A 20,566-nucleotide genomic window follows, 5' to 3' on the forward strand; every position below is an offset into this window, starting at 1 on the left:
TACAATGCGAAATCTTAAATAAGGTATGAAAATAATGGACACTAGCATAAACTGTTGTGACATTTAAACAAAATCTGTACTTGAGTTAATAAAACTGTATTACATGTTAATTTCCTGTTCTTTTTTTAAAAACATAGTGTTTCTTTATATTCTCAGATTTTTAAGCCTAGGCTTGAATAAGATTGCTTTGTGCTTTTCCTTTTTTATACCATCCTTTTCTGGTTTTGGAGTCAACATTATACTAGCCTTATAAAATGAAGTAGGACTTGTGCCCTTTCTGTTCTATGGAAGAGCTGTGTAAGATCAAAATGCCTTTAACCTTAATGACATTGTGGTTCATATGAAAATAATTTGTGAAACTTTTTAAGGCAAGCATACTAACCTCGCATATGAGAGAAGTTCAATATTCTGACTGCATCCACTTGTTTAATGCAATGTAATCTATATTCCTGTTCATTAAAGCAGAATTTTAAGCTGTTTTCTTCAAATATTTTGTATTCTTTTTGGTTTATCTTCTTGATTTATCAGCTTCTAGAAACTGATACTGTGATGATGGGTTTGCTTATTTCTTCTTACATTCTATCATTTTTTTCTTTGTATATTTAGAGGCTTTTGTTATATGCATACAAATATAAAATTGCTTTAGCTACTTAATGAATCATTCTTTTTGGTTAGTCTTTGTTACTTGATATTGTATAAGCTGACTGATATATATTTTTTTATCTACTGACTCTGTTTTTCTGTATCCTAATGTTTACATGTGCTTCTTGCCAATCACATATAGCTGCATTTTAAAAAATACCAAGTCAGAAAATTTAGCCTTTTAAATAAAGATTTTATTCCACTTATATTTATTGGATGGAAAATAGGAACATTTATGGAAAGACAGGAAGAAGTTTGTAAAGACTGAAAGTGATCATTTTAGAAAAAAATTGGAGAATGTCCTATTTTCATAAGTTGATAGATCTTGATACCCTTATAAGTGAAATAGCCTAAAAACATAAATAGCTCAACTATGTATTCAGATGATAAATTCATGAATTCCAGAGTCATAACAGAATATTAAGGGAAGCTAGTGAATTTAAAACCTCAGGTGGAAGATAACCGTTTAATCCTATGAAATGGTACTTTGGGATCAGCCCCGAAGGCAAAAGTGTAAGTTGAATCATCAATCAATCTGACCATCATGGTCTTTGAAAATGTTCTTATAATATTTAAGTTGTTGATTTGGGGGACTTTTCTGGTAGTGCAGTGGCTAAGACTCCTTGCTCCCAATGCAGGGGACCCGGGTTCAATCCCACATTGCCACAACTAAGATATCCTGTTTGTCTCAACTAAAGATCCTGCAGGCTACAACTAAGACGTGGTTCAGGCAAATAAATAAATACACTAAAAAAATACTTAAGCTGTTGATTTTCTTCTGAAAATAACTTTTGAAGTCTATATATATTTTTTCAATATTTTGTTAAAATGAAAATCATTTGCATTTGTTTGTTGTACAGTGGTCTATCATAGTTGTTATGCTGGCTGACAGATGGTAGTAGATCAGTAAATACTTGATGTAATTAGTAGCCATGTTTTTTGAATCTGTCTCCTAAGGTAAAAGAAATAAAAGCAAAAATAAACAAATGGGACCTAATTAAAAGCTTTTGCACAGCAAAGAAAACCATTGACAAAAAGAAAAAAAACTTAATGAGAGAAAATATTTGCAAATAATATGACAGATAAGGGGTTAATATCCAAAATATATAATCAGCTCTTACAACTCAATATAGAAAAACAGCCCAGTCAAAAAATGAGCAGAATGGGCTGCTCAGTGGTAAAGAAACCACCTGCAGTGCAGGAGATGGTAGGAAACATGGGTTCAATCTTTGGGTCAGAAAGATACCCTGGAAGAGGGGATGGTAACCCACTGCAGTATCTTTGCCTGGAGAATTCCATGGACAGGGGAGACTGGTGAGCTTCAGTCCATGGGGTCACAGACAACAATTGAACCGAGTGAGCATACACACACACAACATACAATGAAATATGCTGGAGTATATATAGAAAAAATTTAAGTAAATAGGTAAAACAAAAATGAGCAGAAGACCTAGATAGCCATCCACATGTATTCTTTGGAAAAAGGTCTAACAGGCACATGAAAAGATGCTCAACGTCACTAATTATTAGAGAATGCTAATCAAAAACAATGAAATACCATGTCTTACCTGGCAGAATGGTTACTGTCAAAACATCTGTAAATAACAAATGTTGGCCTGGATGTAGAGAAAAGGAAATCCTTGTATGCTGTTGGTGGAAATGGAAATTGGTGCAGTCAATGTAGAGACTAGTATGGAGATTCATCAAAAAACTAAAAAGAACATGGCTGATTCATGTGAACGTATGGCAAGAACCACCACAATATTGTAAAGTAATTAGCCTCCAATTAAAATTTAAAAAAAATTTTTTTTAAGTGTTGACCACACCAAAAAAAAACAAAAAAAACCCAAAATAGAACTACCATGATTCAGCAATTCCACTCTTGGGTAAATATCCAAAGAAAATAAAAAGCATTAATTCAGAAAGATACATGCTCTCCAGTGCTCATAGCAGCATTATTTATAATAGCCACCATATGGCAGCAGCCTAAGTGTCCATCAACAGATGAATGGGTAAAGAAGATGTGTGTATATATAAAATTCAGTTGTTACTTAACAATAAAAAAGAATGAAATGTTATCATTAGCAGCAATGTGGATGGACACAAAAAATTGTGCTTAGTGAAATAAATCAGAAAAAAGACAAATATTCTTAGTTATCACTTAAATGTGAAATGTAAAAGAAGAAAACAAACAAATGCATAAAAGCAAACAGAAACAGACTCACAGATACAGAGAACAAACTAGCAGTTACCAGTAGGGAGACGGGTGGCAGGGGCAAGACGGGGGTATGAGATTAAGAGGTATAATCTACTATGTATAACATAAATAAGCTACAGGGATATATGGTATAGCATGTAGAAATATAGCCATTATTTTTGTAATAACTTTAAAACAGAGTACAACCTATACAATTTTAATTTTATTTAAAATTTTATTTATTAAAATTTATTTAAAATTCTATATTGAGTCACTATTTTGTATACCTGAAGCTAATATATTACTGGAAATCCACTGTATGTCAATAAAAATTTAAAAGCTTTAAAATAAAATTTATGGGGTTTGGTGTGGTGAGTCAGAGAAAGAGACCCAGGTGTCTCCTTAGGTGTTTGGGACAGCTCACGATGCCACTAGTGCAAGACAGAAATTACAGGGGAAAAAAACACATTGAATGGCAAGACGCTGAGTTGTTTAGATATACTGACTTTGAAGTGATTTTAAGACTTCTCTGTTGGAACTTAGTTTAGGGTGTGGATCTGGAGCTAAAGATCAGGCAGTTCTTGAAGCCATTTAAGAAGAGTCCACCCAAGGATAGCTGATGAGAAGATTGCTGGTAACAAGAGGAGTACCAATACTGAATTAACGGAGCCAGGGAACAAAACTGAAAAGGAGGAATCAAAGCATGAGAATAAGGGTGAACAGATATTAGAAAACCGCGAAAGCAAATACTTAAAGAGGGTTGGAAGTGCCTCACAATGTCACACAGTGATTAGAGTCAGACTGTGAGGCCTGGAAAGGTCATTCAATCAGGAATGCTCTGAGGACTTTTCTATCATGTCAGTAGAACAGTAGGACAGAAGCTAGACTTACTAGGTTTAATCTGAATCATAGTGGATGACAGTACTTTTTTAAGACTACATATCAGTGGAAGAGAAGAGGAAAATAAAGTTAGATTCCTTCTTCAACCTGGTACCAAAAAAATCCCAGATGGGCTAAGCACTGAAATGTAATATTAAATCATGAATATAAATAAAATATGAAAATACCAGGGACAAAAATAAAAGGACAGAGAAGGCCTTTTGAAATACCGTGGCAGTGTCATGAATTAAAAACAAAATATTTGTACAATTAAAACTAAAACTTCTGTATATCAAATTGTGCGTGCATGCTCAGTCGCGTCCTACTCTTTGCGACCCTATGGACTGCGACCCACCAGGCTCCTCCATCCATGGGATTTCCCAGGCAGGAATACTGGAGTGGGTTGCCATTTCCTTCTCCAGGGGATCTTCCTGACCCAAGGACTGAACTTGTGTCTCCTGCATCTCCCGCACTGCAGGGGGATTTTTTACTGTGGAGCCACCAACAAAACTAAGAGAGGAAAAATGGGGAGGGTGGAATAAATGATTGGCAAACTATATGAGTAACAGAATTTAAAAGTCTTTAACACCAGAAGACTGTTTACAAAACAGTAAGAAAAATGCACTGTAGTTTTTTAAATGGGCTAAAGAAAATACATGGAAAACAATTTTAATACCACTATCATTTGAAAACTGGAAATCAGTAAGATGTCATTTCATTACCATAAAATTAACAATGATTAAGCAAAACATAAGACCATGCAGCATTGATAAGGGTAAAGAAATAAACACCAAAAGCTGCTGATGGGAATATAAAATCATGATTTTCCTGGAAAGGAATTTAGCAGCATGTGTAAAAGCCATAAAGAGGAGAATATACATTCCAGTGTATTGAAGCTAAGGAAATGCTTAAAGATTATTGACAAAATTTTCAGTAGAAATTCAGCAAAAATTACAGAATGGTGGTAAGTGATTAATAGGAGTTCACTACAAGAATAAACTGAGGATAGCTCCCGCAAAGGCCCTGAGACATGAGAAGTTTCTAGGAATTGGAGGGATGCCAGTATAGATGAAGTACAAAAGTAACTATAGTATGATAATACTCATTTAGTTCTAACTATGACCCAGGCATTGTTTCAGTGTATTCTCTCGTTTATACTGTTAAGTCTCAAAATAATCCCATGCAGTAAATACTAGTTACTAAATCACAAAATGTTACGTGACTTGCCCAAGTCACACAGTAATTGGGTAAAGCCAGAATTCCAATCCTAGCAGTGAAATTTCAGAACTCAATTCTTAACCACAGTGCCTCTCTTACCCCCAATGAATATCAAAGCCATGGGGAGTTTTACCAAACCAAGACCAGAGAGTTAGGCAGGAACTATGCCGAGGTGCCTTGAAAGCCCCTTGAAAGATTTTAGAAGTTATCCTGAAGAAAACAGAAAGCATTTGGAAGATGCTGGGTACAAATATGTGGACAGTTGCATGGGGGTAGAGCTGACACTCATATTCATACTTGTAATTTTAATAAGTTGACTCTGGAGAGTCATAAAGAACGGATTAGAGAGAAAAGTAACTGTGGGTAGCTATTACAGGGAGGGGGCTTCTACTCACTGTAATTCCTTCGGTGTGCACGTTGACAAGGAGAATCTGTGTATTGATCTCTGTTGTACGTGACAGAAAGCCCAACTCAAACTGGCCTATGGAAATTTCTTGAGTCATGTGACTGAAAAGTCCCAGGAGAATGTTAGCATCAGTCACGACCAGATTCAGAACGGAACTTGTTGACACTGGAGCTCAGTTTCTCTTTTTCTGTTGAGTTGGGTTTGCTCTGTTTGTGTGGTAATTCTTCAGTATTATGTGCACAACCTCTTAGGTATATGTGCAACTGGAAATGGCCTTTTTTAGGAGCTCCTTTAAAAGTCCTGAGATTTCTTTAATCATGTGCCTGCCCCTGACCAGTCCCCATGGTCAGCAGAAGGAGATGACCTTATTTGTTTATGCTTTAGTGAACGTTTCAGTCCTGGAGTTGGGCTGAACCCCTGCTGAGACCTCCTGGACCCATAGGAAGGATAGATTCCCCTAGCGACAAAAGGAGGTTCTGACAATGAAGGGCAACAGATGTGTTCCATACCTATCCAGTTTTATTATATTTGGAAAACAAACTTTAATCAGTTATGTTCTTTGAAAGTTTGCTTCTTTAGTTGTACAGAATTTTAAAGTTTTTTCCTATTTAAACATACTCATTCTGTCAATAATTAAATTCTTATTTCTTGAACACTCTTTAATTCCTTGTGTAATTACATGAATAGTGTTATTTACAAGTTTTTCTTCATGTATTCCTTCTGTGTATATAACCCTTACTTATCTGAAAACTTTCTGGATTGTGGAAGAAAATTATTCTCCACGTTGATAGCTTTAGTTGTCCCTTCCTTATTGATTGGTACCTAATATTTGTATGTTGCTTTCTAGTTAAAAAAATATTTTCCCACATAACCCTAGAATTGAATTATTGTAATAAGTCTATAAGGCAGGTATTTTTACTGCTATTTTGTATTGACAGACCCAGAACTTGAAACTAGATTTTTTGCTAAGTTCAGGACTCTTTAACTCTCTTAATAGTCACTTTTCTTAAATTCATTCATTTACTGCTGCAAAACACTTTCATGGCAAGCCAGGTCAACACAAAAAGTAAAGAAGAAACAAACTATATAGGCTAGGGGAATGTGACATAAACACGACAGAAAAATTTTAGAACACTATATATGAATATTATGTACAAATACACTAGTAAATTTTAAAATTTAGGGAAAACTGATGTCTTTGTGTGAAAATTTAAATTTCTAAAATGACTCAAAGTAGTTAAACAGCCTGGCCAAACCAATTATATAGCCAGGAAAGAAACTGAAAAGTCCCACATATACTAAGGAGGCACTAGATCCAGAGGATTTTAGAGAATGACTTTTACCAAATCTTCAAAGAGCAAGTAAATCTTAGCTATGAAAATATTTCAGAGCTCAGAAGAACTGAAAGCGCCCAGCTCATTTTATGATGTTGGCATTCCTTAAAGATACTAACAAGATAGAGTGCTCCCATCACCACAGTTGCTCAGCATGTCCCTACATCTGCATGGAAAGGAGACAGAAAGTTGGGGACAGGGAATTTCAGGTTAGAGAGGGGTTGAAGGATTTCCAGTTTTCTTTGTATGTATTTACAGTGAGAAATAATCAGGTATTATTTTAAAATTACCAGTTGTCATATCTGTTGAGTTTTAATGGGCTTGGCTGTTTTATAAAAATGAGATGTTTTTGTCATAGCCTTTTCCTGTGAAGTAATTTAAAATATTTTCATTTATTGATTTTAGTTCTCATCACTTGTGGGTATGACTCTGCTTAATTAACACATTGTCTATTAGCTGATTTCAAGAGTGTATAAATTTAACTCAACAGTTTCATGACACAGTTTTTTTTTTTTAATGGAAACACAGAAATCACAGCATACCCTAATTTAAGCTGCATTACCAGCTTATCAATATTGATCAAAATCTATCACTTTTATAAATAGATGGAGAACAGGGCTCAAATGAAATATGTGATGCCATTTTAAAGAGCAATTTTTTTTAATATTTGTATTTAAAAAAATATTTTCCCCCTCAATCTTGGGTATAATCTTTATCCTACTTCAGTTCTTCTTTATAGGTATTTGATTATATGATATAACCAGTAACTCCCAGGAGCTTGAGGTATCCATTTATTTACATGGTTGCCATAACAAAGGGAAATATGGAGGTCTTTTCAAAAAACAACAGGTGAAGACTATCATGATTGAGTGCTTCTTACAAATTCATCAAGAAAGATCCACCAGTAAAATTTCATCTAAAGAAAAGACTTTAAGAAACGTGACTGTTTGCTAGTCAGTTACACTGGGATGTATTAAAAGTACTGTATTTACTTGCAGATTGGCCGCCTCCAAGAAATGGTAAGCAAAAGCGAACAAGGTCTCGGCTCTGCCGAAGGACTCATTGCCAGCCTTCAGGACTCCCAGGAAAGACTTCAGAATGAGCTTGATCTGACTAAAGGGAGGCTGAAGGAAACCAAGGATGCTCTGTTAAATGTTGAGGTAATGTCATTATCCTGCTGCTGCTGCTGCTAAGTCGCTTCAGTCGTGTCCGACTCTATGCGACCCCACAGACAGCAGCCCACCAGGCTCCGCCGTTCCTGGGATTCTCCAGGCAAGAACTCTGGAGTGGGTTGCCATTTCCTTCTCCAGTGCATAAAAGTGAAAGTGAAAGTGAAGTCACTCAGTCGTATCCGACTCTTAGCGACCCCATGGACCGCAGCCTACCAGGCTCCTGCATCCATGGGATTTTCCAGGCAAGAGTACTGGAGTGGGCTGCCATTGCCTTCTCCGTTATTATCCTACTATAATCTAAACATCAGTGAGGTAGAAACATGATTTAGTTACTCTGCTTAAAGCTTATTTTAAACATCACATTATATATAGTGTATTCGCTTCCTAGGGCTGACATAGCTAAGTACTGTAAACATGGTGGCTTAAAACAACAGGAATTTATTCTCTCACGGTTCTGAAGGTTCAAAGTTCAAAATCAAGGTGTTCCCAGGGCCATTCTCCCTTTTAAACCTCTAAGGGAGGATCTTTCTGCATTTTCCAGCTCCTGGTAGTCGGGTGTTCCTTGGCTGTTGGCAGCACGACTTCAGTCTTCCCTGTATTCTCATGGCATCCTTCCTCTGTCCTTATATCTTCTTGTAAGGATACCTGTTGTATTGGACGAAGGGCATCACCAACTCCAGCCTGACTCCATCTTACCTAATTATATCTTCACTGACCCTATTTCCAAATAACATCACATTCTGAGGAACTGGGGTGGTAGGACTTCCACATCTCTCTTTGGAAACACAATTCAACCCATAATAATATTCAACCCATAATATTAATAGTATGCACAGTTCTCTTAACTGGTAAGAATTTGAACTCTGGTCTATAGCAACTGAGTGATTCTCCATGACCTACAGATATTGGGAAAGGTTTGTCTTTCCCCTTCAAGTCTCATGAAGCAGAGCAAATATTTAGACTGCCGTAGAAGACAGAGAAATGAATACAACTAGGAGGACAGTAGCTAGAGATTTCTTACTTTGAGTAATTCTATTCCATTCAACATTGTCTTTGGTGGAAAAAATAATTCCTCGAGGCAGAGTACTTAGTGAAAACGACAGTTGGCTAAGATTGCTAAATTCAGGTTTCACCATTTACTGCTTACTAGCCAGGTCAACAATTTCAGCACCAACTTCCTTCCCATAAATCTGGATATGCTCCTCAACAATGCCATAGCAAGTGGGTGATCCAGAAAGGGTCACTGTGATAACAGAAGCTGGGACCAGCATCTCTTCCTTTTCTGTTGTGCCCTGAGAGCGGGTGCACGGCTGGCAGGGGTCACCGGTTGCCAGTGTTGTCCAGACAGGTCGTGTCCAGCCTCACACTCAGAATACCACTTGATTTATGCTCCTCTACAGAGATGTCACAGATTTCATAGTCTATTACTGTAACATAAACCAGTGGACCAGTGGTTTGAAGTTACATGATAAAAATAGAAGCCTAAACTTCTCATGATTAATCAGGTCAGTGAGGTACAGTTATAATGCTTAGGCTTTGAATAGATAGCATACTTTTGATATGAATGGGAATGAATTTTAATAATATATTTGCCTATATAGTGTGTGTTCAGGTGAAGATAATTGAATTCTTAGATACCTATGATATAGAAAGCTTAGGTTATTAATTTAATGCTGATTTTAAGCTTTTTAAAATAACTTGTCAGTGTATGAGCCTTAATAAACTATGTCTTGCACAAGGACATTTAAAAGATAAAATGGGTACCATGATTTTATTGTTAGAAAATTGCAAATAATCGTTATAGATAGCGCTATCAATTATTGTGTTGTAAGAATTTAAAAGTTATAATGCAGGCACTCTCCTTACTTGAAATAAGCAGCAGTGACTCTGAAGACTAGTCCTTATTGATAGCTTTTCTTCTTCAGAGTAAGCTAGAACAGGAGAGGCAACAGCATGAAGAAACAGTGGCCGCCATGAAAGAAGAGGAGAAACTACGAGTGGACAGAATGGCCCGTGACCTAGAGATGAAGTGGACTGAAAACCTTAGGTACACTCTTTACTCTCTAATGTCGTCTTACTATACACATATGCAAAAAAAAAAAAATGGTTTTCTATTTATATGGCTTACATTATCTCATTGTTAAAGATATAGTAGCAGCATTTTTTAAGAAGCTGTTATTTATTTGGGTATGCTGGGTCTTAGCTGCAGCAGGTGAACTCTTAAATGTGGCATGCGGGGTCCAGTTCTCTGACCAGGGATCAGACCCAGGCCCTCTGTATTGGGAGCACAGAGTCTTAGCCACTGGACCACCAGGGAGGTCCGTAGTAGCAGCATTTTTAATTAATTTTTCCCATGGTTAAATGTAGAGAAATTGAAGTTCTGTTTTTCTGCTTAAATACAGATAATTTTTTATTTCATTTCCTTAACTATATTATAAGTGAAGTGAAGTCACTCAGTCATGTCCCACTCTTTGCGACCGCATGGACTATAGCCTGCCAGGCTCCTCTGTCCATGGGATTCTCCAGGCAAGAATACTGGAGTGGGTTGCCATTTCCTTCTCCTGACTATAATATAGATGGAGAACTAATCTGAAGTCAGAGGACTTATTGTTCTAGAAAGTATTCTACCTTCAGTAATTTGATTAATCAGTGATCTTGATAAGTTACCAGTTTACCTGATGGCCCTTAACTTACTGATAAAATAAGCACCTCTTACTCTGAGCCAGCTTTTGAGACAGTTAAATGCTTAGAAAACCTGCACACAAACTAGACTGTAGTTATTGAGAGGAAAAATTCTCTTTACAAATTAAACACATTTATTGTGTTTTAGACAAGAGTGTTCCAAACTTCGTGAAGAGTTAAGGCTTCAACATGAAGAGGATAAAAAGTCAGCAATGTCTCAACTTTTGCAGTTAAAAGAGCGAGAGAAAAATGCAGCCAGGGATTCATGGCAGAAGAAAGTAGAAGATCTCTTAAACCAGGTAATTAATAGTCTGTGGATTAGGGAAGATCATTTTCCTTGACATTTGCTAGCTAAAGAAGTATAAAACGTTGTGTGTTAATTCACTGTATTTTGTTATTTTTTATAGGACTAACTTAAATTTTTTAGGAATAGTGTGCTTAATAATTATGTTAAATCTACAATCCTAAATATTGAGAAGCACTTACAGTTGTTTGGTTTAATATTTGAACTGAATAAATTAAGGATTTTAAATGGAAAAGTTTTAGTTTGAAGGTATAACATCTTTTTCCAAGCCATTAGATACCATTTGGGCAATGGAGGGTAAAATTTATTAGTAAAAGTAATCCCAATTTCCTAAAACCACTTTCTAGAAGTGAGCAATTTACTTCTTTCTCACCAGCAGGAAGTTGCATGCTGTGCTTCAAAGTGACATAAATGTAAGGTGTGGTTTTTCTAAATCTATCTTCTTATGTCAGGCTCGCTTATTTCCAGAGCACCTATAATTAAGTGAATTTGCACATTGTCACTCATTTACACAACTCCTAAATTTATGAATTCTTAACAGTCTTCTGCAAAGCCAGTAATTAAATAGGACTGACTGTGTGAGTCACCAGTTGATAAGCAAGTGCAGAACTTGATAAGAAGCAGCTCAGCAATTTAGTGCCAGAAATCTACTATTATCTTTCTATTTGTGATCATGATGAATTTCAAAATAAGCAGGATAGGCTTTTTTGTAGGATTATTTATTACATAGGTACATACATGCAGTACCTTTCCAGAGTACTTTGAGCCTGCCCATCTGTGACTGGTATTTCCTAGTAACTTACAGTGTTACTCTGGAAAGGGAGTATACCTCCAGGAATATTTATGAGCTTTTGTGAATAAATTTGAAACCTTTGAAACTCACACAAAAATAAGAAAACAGCTCTCACTAAAAGTTGGTCACCGTGTTAGCATTGCTTATTAGTTACCTTCTCTATACTTTTTTACATCCCTCCTTAGGGATCTAGAGGGACATGTTTTACTGGGTAGAGTGGTAACACTCCTCTGTGATGTTCTGTACTTAGGAAGGTTTTAATTTTACCACATAATCCAATTTACAGTAAAAAGGAAAAACATCCTTAAAAGTCTGCCTGTTTTTCAGTCAATCAGGATCTACTGAGCTACACATTTTCTAGCTGGATTTGGCGCTGTAAAGAGGGCACACCGCCTCTCCCACCTGTTTTCTATCAAATTATTTTATTCATTATCCATTTACTCAGATTTCTTCCATGCCTCTCTGATATTCTGGTATCCTTGTCTTGTTTTTGTGTTTTTTTTGACATCTAGTCTACATTGTTCATTCCCAAGGGGATATAATGCTTTACATCTGGTTCTAGTTCTATGTATTATAATGTATTTTATTACATGTGGCTACAATTTTTGCCAACTTCACAGAAAAAAATTTTAAATCCGTTTTCAAAGGAGATACCATAAATATCAAGGTAACCAAGAATTAATTGCCTCTAAAGGTGAGGCTGTTCTCTACTGCGTCAGGCCATGAGACCATTTCCAAAATTACAACATCTTCCTTTTTCCCCACTTCTGAAATGTGTAGGGCACACACATTACCGTAGATAAGCTGGCAAATAGCTGTTACATTCAGGATTGTCTACCTGAAGAAAGTTAAGAGAAAACTAAACAGAGGATTTCACATTAAAGTAGAGGTGAGTATTATATTAGAGCGTTCAGTCTTTGTCAATATATGAGATGGGACACATTCTTGCAGGACCGGCAGTCTTTTTCATGGAACTTTTTTTTGGACAGAAGACCCTTCCTGGCCCTTTGGATCTTGTTCTGTAGATTATTTTGGATGGTTTCCTAGAGGAAACCATGTGCTCTGCCGCCTGCTCCACCATTCTCCAGCTGCCTGACTGCTGCTCATCCCTACTCCTCAAAGCTGCCTCCCCTGCCCTGCCCCCTCCAGCTATTTCACTGTGTCACCGCGGCACTGCCTGCACCCTTCCACACCTGGGGAAGACAGACCTGGCTTGGGCTTTGTGAAATTAGGGGAGTACAAAGTGGCAAATAGAACAGGAAACAGTTAGGGCCTAGGCAGAGCATCTGTTGCGAAAGGGTATCAGAGGATCTGTATTTTCACGTGTTTAAATCATTTTTGAGTAAGCTGAACACAAGTCTAATTTTTGAGCCTTAGCTTACATGTATTTCATCCTACTTAGAGCAAAGAAGAAGTAAAAGGATTCGTCCTTCACATGGGTTTAATTTAAACTCACCCTCATGGCCTACATACCTGAAAAAATGGACATAGACAAGCATGAGAATTTTATTTTTCTTCAGTTCGATGTTTTTTACTTTATGAAAACTTCCAGAAGCTTTTATTTTCATTCTGTGCTCCAATCAGAGCCTAACTTTACATCTTTTAGTCTTCCTTTATTATTTCATTGTGTTCTATTTTTTCTATTCAATGATTATACTTTAGTCCAAAACTAATTTTGCTTCCTGGGCTAATGAGTGTGCGCATTTGAATTCCTTTAAAGTAGAAGAAATACAGTCTTATTTTTCGTTAGTTGAAAAATGATTATATAAATTCCTCATTGATCATATTTTCTATTTGTGAGCCTAAACTGTCATCATTTATTTCTCTATTTCATCTTTTTCAAGGAAGATTTTATTTTGGAATAATAAGGAAGTATGACTTCGTATTCCAGCGCCCCCATTCAGATCAGCGAACTGAGAAATTTGAGAGATACATGGATCATTCAGACATAGAATTATGGAATTCTGTCGTTTAGGTCTGACTCTCCATCTTGAGCTCTGAGACCCCAAGGTCATTTAGCTGGTTGTTGCAATGCATTTGACACAGTTTTTACCCTCCACATATTTGCAGTCTAATAGGGGAAAGACTTGTGTACAGACCCCTCAGTAAAAGTCACTCTGCTGTAAATGACTTTACAAATGGTCTGGACTGTTAGTTCTGTGGAAGCAGTGGTGTTGGGGTGCCACCAGCTCACCAAGCTGGTTTGCCAGTACCTTCTCAACTCCGTGTTCAGGGTCATCAGGGTCATCGTGGCTTGCAGTCATCCATGGTGAGAGTGTTTACATCCTAGGTATAACAAATGCTACAGATGAGGGCTTCATGTTTCAGAGAGCTGTTAAAACATTTATCAGCATACTACTGGGTAGGAGTATTGAGTTAGAGAAAAGTAATATAGCCAATGTGATTGGGTAACATTTCATTGAGGAGGTCCGCTGTAGTGTGGCTTTTGAATAAGGTGAAGGGGGAACACAAATACTTTTATCCATTTATCAGACATTTATACTCAGTGTATACTCAGTGTATCAGACAAAATATACTCAAATTTCCCAGACACTGTAAGGAATACCGAAAAATAACAGGACAACTGGGGAGAGAGATCATTGTGAAAAACTTTGACTTCTAGTCTTGAAAGGTTGTTGTTGAATCACGGCGCCGGGATTCTTGGCCCCCGGAGGAGAAGAATTCAATCCGGGCCAGAGACGAGGCTTGATCGCTCAGAGCTTTTGTGTAATAAAGTATAAAGGAGATAGAGAAAGCTTCTGACATAGGCATCAGAAGGGGGTAGAAAGAGTACCCCATTGTTAGTGTTAGCAATGAAGTTATATACTCTCCAATGAATCCAAAGAATCTCTGGAGGTTGCAAAGACCTCACCAGACCTACCCCCATAATTTACATTTTAAGATAACAGAATTAGCCAGAAGGTTTAATCCAGAGACTGTCCTCAGGCAGAATACATTGTTATTATATAATCCTTGTAAAGAGCAGGTCTACTCCCATAATTTACAGAATTAGCCAGAAGGTTTAATCCAGAGACTGTCCTCAGGCAGAATACATTGTTGTTATATAATCCTAAGGAGTGTAGAGAAGGAAAAAAAGTCTGTCCTTTCTTCCTCCTTGAGAATTCCAGACCCCTCTCTCCTTGGGGACCCCTAGACTTCTTATCAACCTGCCTAGGAAATGACCCTCTCAGTCTTAGGAGGTCAAAGTTTACTCAATAAGCTATGAGATTCTCTCAAAGGGTTGTGGATAGCAGAATAACATGCTGAATTTTTTTTTATTTTAGAAAGCTTAATATTGAAGTGAGGACTAAATGTAGACATCTCAGTATAAATATCTAAATTAAAGTATGTGAAACAGGGCTCTTGAATGCATATGCATCCCTCCATCACCTCAGCCTAAGCCAGACTGCTCCTGCAGGACACTGTCAATCCTTACTGCCTAGCCGTCTAAGCAGTAAGGAATGACCGCCTCCTCTCTCGCATGCTGTGCAGCCGACCACCAGTATTTTCTGCTGTCCTGCCTTCCAGGTACATCCAGATCTGCTCATGTCTTACCACTTCCTCCACTACCCTTCTGTGCTGCACCTGGAACCTATATTTGGTTTCGTTGCTTCTTCTCTTATCTACCTACAAATTGTTTTCCACCCATCGAAAGTCGTACTCTTAAATTATTAATTGGATGGTGGTACTGTAATCTTCAGATCCACCAGTGGCTTCGCATCACCTTTGTAGAATGCACTCCACACTCTTCCTGTGGCCTGCAGGAGCCTCATGATTTGGCCTCTGTCTGCACGGCCAGAGTCACCTGCTGCCACTGTCTCCCTTTGCTTTTTTTTTTTCTTTTTTTTACTTTTATTTATTTATTTTTATTTTAATTTTTACTTTATTTTACTTTACAATACTGTATTGGTTTTGCCATGCATTGACATGGATCCACCACGGGTGTATACATCCCTTCGCTTTTTACAGCCATACTGGGCTATTTGGAGTGGAGTTTCTGGACCCCATGCACCAAGCTTAATCCTTCTCAGGGCCTCTGCATCTTCCAGTGCTTATAGAATCCACCTGCCCCAGATCTACATGGCTTGTTCCTCAATTTGTTCAATTCTCTGCTCAAATCTTTTCTTCAAAACATGGTTGTTTTTGACTGAGCAGGACCTTCACTTCCGAGCAGGCTTCCTCTGGTTAGGTGAGCAGGGGCCGCTCCCTGTTGCAGCGCACAGGCCTCTCACTGCAGTGGCTTCCCTGGTTGCAGAGCTCAAGCTCTAGGGCTCATGCACTTGGTGGTTGCAGCCCCCAGGCTCTAGAGCACAGGCTCTGTAGTTGTGGTTTATGTTCTTAGTTGCTCCGTGGCATTTGGGATCTTCCTGGACCAGGGATCAAACTCATGTCTCTTGAATTGGCTGGTTGTTTCTTTACCATTGAGCCTCCAGGGAAGCCCTATGCACAGATCTTAATCTTCGAAAAAGATCTGCCTTGACCACTTCCCCTGAAATAGCCTCCCTTTGTCACTCGGTGATTCTGCCTTGTGTTTCTTCAAAACATTTGTTACCACATAGCATCATATTGGGAGAAGGCAATGGCACCCCACTCCAGTACTCTTGCCTGGAAAATCCCATGGGCGGAGGAGCCTGGTGGGCTGCAGCCCATGGGATCGCTAAGAGTCGGACACGACTGAGCGACTTCACTTTCACTTTTCACTTTTATGCATTGGGGAAGGAAATGGCAACCCACTCCAGTGTGCTTGCTGGGAGAATCCCAGGGACGGGGGAGCCTGGTGGGCTGGCGGCTATGGGGTCGCACAGAGTCGGACACGACTGAAGTGACTCAGCAGCAGCAGCAGCAGCAGCATGGTATTGCGTCTCTTTCCTGTTAGAATGGCGTTCCATGAGCACTGGTTCTTTGCCTGTGTTGCTCACTGCTGCATCCCAGCAGCTTAAACTGTGCATAGTATATAGTCAGCTCGCAGGGGTTGCTGAATAAAGAAAACCTGAGTCAGGGAATCCAAAGAGGAAGTTGTTAAATATATGAAGTACAAATAAGTCCACCCAAATAGGACCCAAATTAAGTTTATTTCACTGAGAATTACAAGAGAAATCATAAAGGAACAAATTTGATGGAATACTTTGGTAAAGGAGAAGGACATGTTAAAGCTGGCCCGGGATTTGAAACAAAGATAACGGAAAGAAGATGATCATCTGAGACAAGAAGGTCAAGACAGACTACTGCACCGAAAGGGGATGGGGTGGTGAGTTTGATTTTAGACTTGTTGGTTCTACAGTCACAGGATACTTGGGCATTGTTCATGCTCAGTAGGAAAGAACAATGACATAAATAAGAAATGGAGCATCAAAATCAGTGCTGGTGATCAAGAGTGACGGAAAAGCCAGTTTAAGGCCGTTGCAGAATGCTTTCTGATTGCTAGATGAGTGTTGTCTAATATGGTAGCAACAAGCCACCTATGACTGCTGAGTACTTGAAGTGCGCTTCATCCAATTTGAGATGTCAGTGTAAAATATATACTGAGTTTTGAAAATTTAATATAAAAAAATATGGAATGTCTCACTAGCACTTTTTATTTAGTTACATGTTGAGATGCTAGTGCTTGGGATATATTGGGTTAAATATATGCCTAAAAATACTTTTACTTTTTTTAATATGGCTATTAAAATATTAAAGTGACACATGGGTCTCAATTATAGTTCTTGTTAGCACTGGTCTAGACTATTTGGAACACAAAATGTTGCATCAGTTTGGTCCTGTAAGCTCAGTACTCGTTCAGCTGGCTCTTAAGATTTATGTTAGGAAGAAAGAAATGCTCTCTTTAGAAATTGTACTTCTGTCTATTGAAAAGAGATTATATTTTCATCAGTTTTCTGCCCATGTTAAATGAGTAACAATAATACCTCTTAATAAAAGAATGGCTGCAAGCAGATAACTGAGGTAGAGGGGATAGAAAAGGACCCAGAGTTATCACCTCTTCTCAGCTAACTTAGACCATGACCTTGACAAGAAGCCCTAAGCAGTGACAGGAGACAAGTGAAGCTGACCTTGAAGGTTCGGAATCCTCTCCTGAGAAATTAGGAGACCAGGAAACTATGTGAAAGAAACATCAGGGATTCAGCCTGGACCCTGGGAAAAGAGAACGAAGAGATGGAACTGTGATATCTATACCTAGCTTAAAGAAGATGTGGTAAAATACTGGGTAGTTTTAGCTATAGGCTTTTTGTAGATCAGCATGCAGATGACACCACCCTTATGGCAGAAAGTGAAGAGGAACTAAAAAGCCTCTTGATGAAAGTGAAAGAGGAGAGTGAAAAAGTTGGCTTAAAGCTCAACATTCGGAAAACTAAGATCATGGCATCTGGTCCCATCACTTCGTGGCAAATAGATGGGGAAACAGTAGCTGACTTTATTTTTCTGGGCTCCAAAATCACAGCAGATGGTGCCTGCAGCCATGAAATTAAAAGATACTTACTCCTTGGAAGAAAAGTTATAACCAACCTAGACAGCATATTAAAAAGCAAAGCTATTACTTTGCCAACAAAGGTCCGTCTAGTCAAGGCTATGGTTTTTCCAGTAGTCATGTATGGATGTGAGAGGTGGACTACAAAGAAAGCTGAGCACCAAAGAATTGATGCTTTTGAACAGTGGTGTCGGAGAAGACTCTTGAGAGTCCCTTGGACTGCAAGGCGATCCAAGCAGTCCATCCTAAAGGAGATCAGTCCTGGCTATTCATTGGAAGGACTGATGTTGAAGCTTGAAACTCCAATACTTTGGCCACCTGATACAAAGAGCTGACTCACTGGAAAAGACCCTGATGCTGGGAAAGATTGAGGGCAGGAGGAGAAGGGGATGACAGAGGATGAGATGGTTGGATGGCATCACCGACTCAATGGATATGGGTTTGGGTGAACTCCGGGCGTTGGTGATGGACAGGGAGGCCTGGCGTGCTGTGGTTCATGGGGTCACAAAGAGTCGGACACAAATGAGCGACTGAACTGAACGTAACATGCAGGATCTTAGTTCCCTGACCAAGCATTGAACCCTTCCCCACACTGGGAGTGTGTATTCTTAACCACTGGACTACCAGGAAAGTTCCCACCTGCCCCCCGAGTAGTTTTAACGTGTATTGAGTGTGTGTATGTGTATGTCTGTTCTGCAAAATACTGCACTGGGACTGTGATGAAATGCAGAACAGCCTATGCCTTCACAGGCACTAAGGCTCGGAAGACACTTGAAAAATGTTAAGAACTTCAGCAAAAAAGTCTTACTTCATTTATGTACTCACCAGTAAGGGTATGGTGACCCATCACCACTGCCGTGCCTCTTCTAATTGCTGTTGCCAGGTCTGTGCTGTAAGTCACCCCAGGTCACAGCTTGTGGACCAGGACTTTTGGTTTAGGTATTTCCATGGCCTGCAGCAGTATGAGGACAGAGGTAGTACCATAGGAGTTTAGATTCCAGACGTTCAAGGATACTTCTCTCATAGAAAATCTACAATTCCTATTGAAGAACCTCTGATCTGTAATATTGGTCTAATTTATCAGTTAGTTCAGGAATCCTAAATAGCATACATACTTTTTTTGTCTGATGATACTTTAAAGAATGAAAAAATTATTTCATAAGTAAATGACGTTCATTTTAGGTTAACTTCTAATACGAGGATATCAGTTCAGAGAAATATAAAGAGGTTAAAAAAAAAAACCAACTAAAAAACCCCTTGGATTTTCATAAACTTTGTGAACTCTGGAGAAGTATCTCATTAGTATATAAAGAATATTATGAGTAGAAGAAAGAATAAAGTAAAAAATAAAATTAAAAGTATGAGAGTTTAAACTGAGAAGTTATAGAATAATCAAACAGAAAGTTAATAATTTTTCTCAACTTATTTGTTTTCAGCTCTGTGAACTGTAACCTAAATTAGTCTTAGGGTATTAGTAAATAATTGTTTACCAAATAAAAGCTATCTTTAGTTTGTAACACATTAAGGAATAGTCACATTATGGGGGAAAAGATAATTATATTCCATCTGAAAATTTGATTAATGTCCACAGTAAAAGCCACTTTGCAGTAACTTTCCTATATTATTAATATAAATTTAAAATACTACTTTGTATCCTTGGAAGGCAAAAAAATGAGGCAATTGAAAATTAAATCACATTTTTCCCATATTTAGGGGAGGGAGAGTATGTTTTTCCAATGGTTTATCACAGAACATTTCAATGAGCTAAAAAATGAACTCAGGTCATATATAATTTTATCAAATACAGTCTAAGAAATAGGGTTTAAAAGATACAAAGGCATCTTTTCTTCCTTTCCCCTGAACTTTTACACTAAACCAGATTATTATTCAATCTTTAGGTTTTCAGTGATTATCTCATATTTATTTTTAGTCCTCAAATTATGTAGTCAATGAAATTAGTGTTTCAGTTCTCATCTGCTCATTTCTCGCAAGAGAAATCCTTCTAGAACCTACTTCAGTGCTGAGTGGAATGCTTTAAGACATTATATTGTAGATTTCTGGAAGGAATTTAGAACAGTAATACTCCTTCCAGGTGCTTCAATAGTAACCACTGTCTTTTAAACTGACCTCTGGTTTACATGTACTATCATCCTTTGGTATCTTCCATAGGTAAGTCTGCAAGCCCGTAAGCATCAGACACTGTTTTAAAGGACTACAGATGATGTAGACTGTGTGTCATAAAAAGTTCTTTTTTGTCTGATTTCTTTTTCAGAACTGTTTTCAACTTACTTGTTTCTTAAGCATATTATAATTAATGTTCTATGTCTTGCTCTCCCTTTTTGTCCCTCTTTCTTTCGCTTAGTCGATTTCTGAATGTTTCCCTTTATTCCTGTGATCTTTTCACAGCGGCACTCTCTGGGGGAAGCTTTGCATAAGTCTATCAACAATGTAAGTGAGCGGCACTTACACTCTG

At 38.0% G+C, this 20,566-nt stretch overlaps 1 protein-coding gene across 9 annotated transcripts in view; it reads left to right on the forward strand.

Moving 5' to 3' along the window:
• Positions 1-20,566, forward strand: part of FAM184A (family with sequence similarity 184 member A) — a 122,922-nt gene that overhangs the window by 69,550 nt on the left and 32,806 nt on the right. For all 9 annotated transcript variants that reach the window (XR_006060586.2, XM_042253267.2, XM_042253265.2 and 6 more), the window contains 3 exons: positions 7,675-7,836; positions 9,774-9,895; positions 10,679-10,829. Coding sequence is in view for 8 of the 9 variants with exons in the window: in XM_042253267.2 (XP_042109201.1) it covers positions 7,675-7,836; positions 9,774-9,895; positions 10,679-10,829 (435 nt within the window). In the remaining variant the exon portion in view is untranslated. The remainder of the gene's footprint in view (positions 1-7,674; positions 7,837-9,773; positions 9,896-10,678; positions 10,830-20,566) is intronic.

This window comes from Ovis aries, chromosome 8 (genome assembly GCF_016772045.2).
Source record: "Ovis aries strain OAR_USU_Benz2616 breed Rambouillet chromosome 8, ARS-UI_Ramb_v3.0, whole genome shotgun sequence".
In the NCBI taxonomy this organism is placed as follows: domain Eukaryota; kingdom Metazoa; phylum Chordata; class Mammalia; order Artiodactyla; family Bovidae; genus Ovis; species Ovis aries.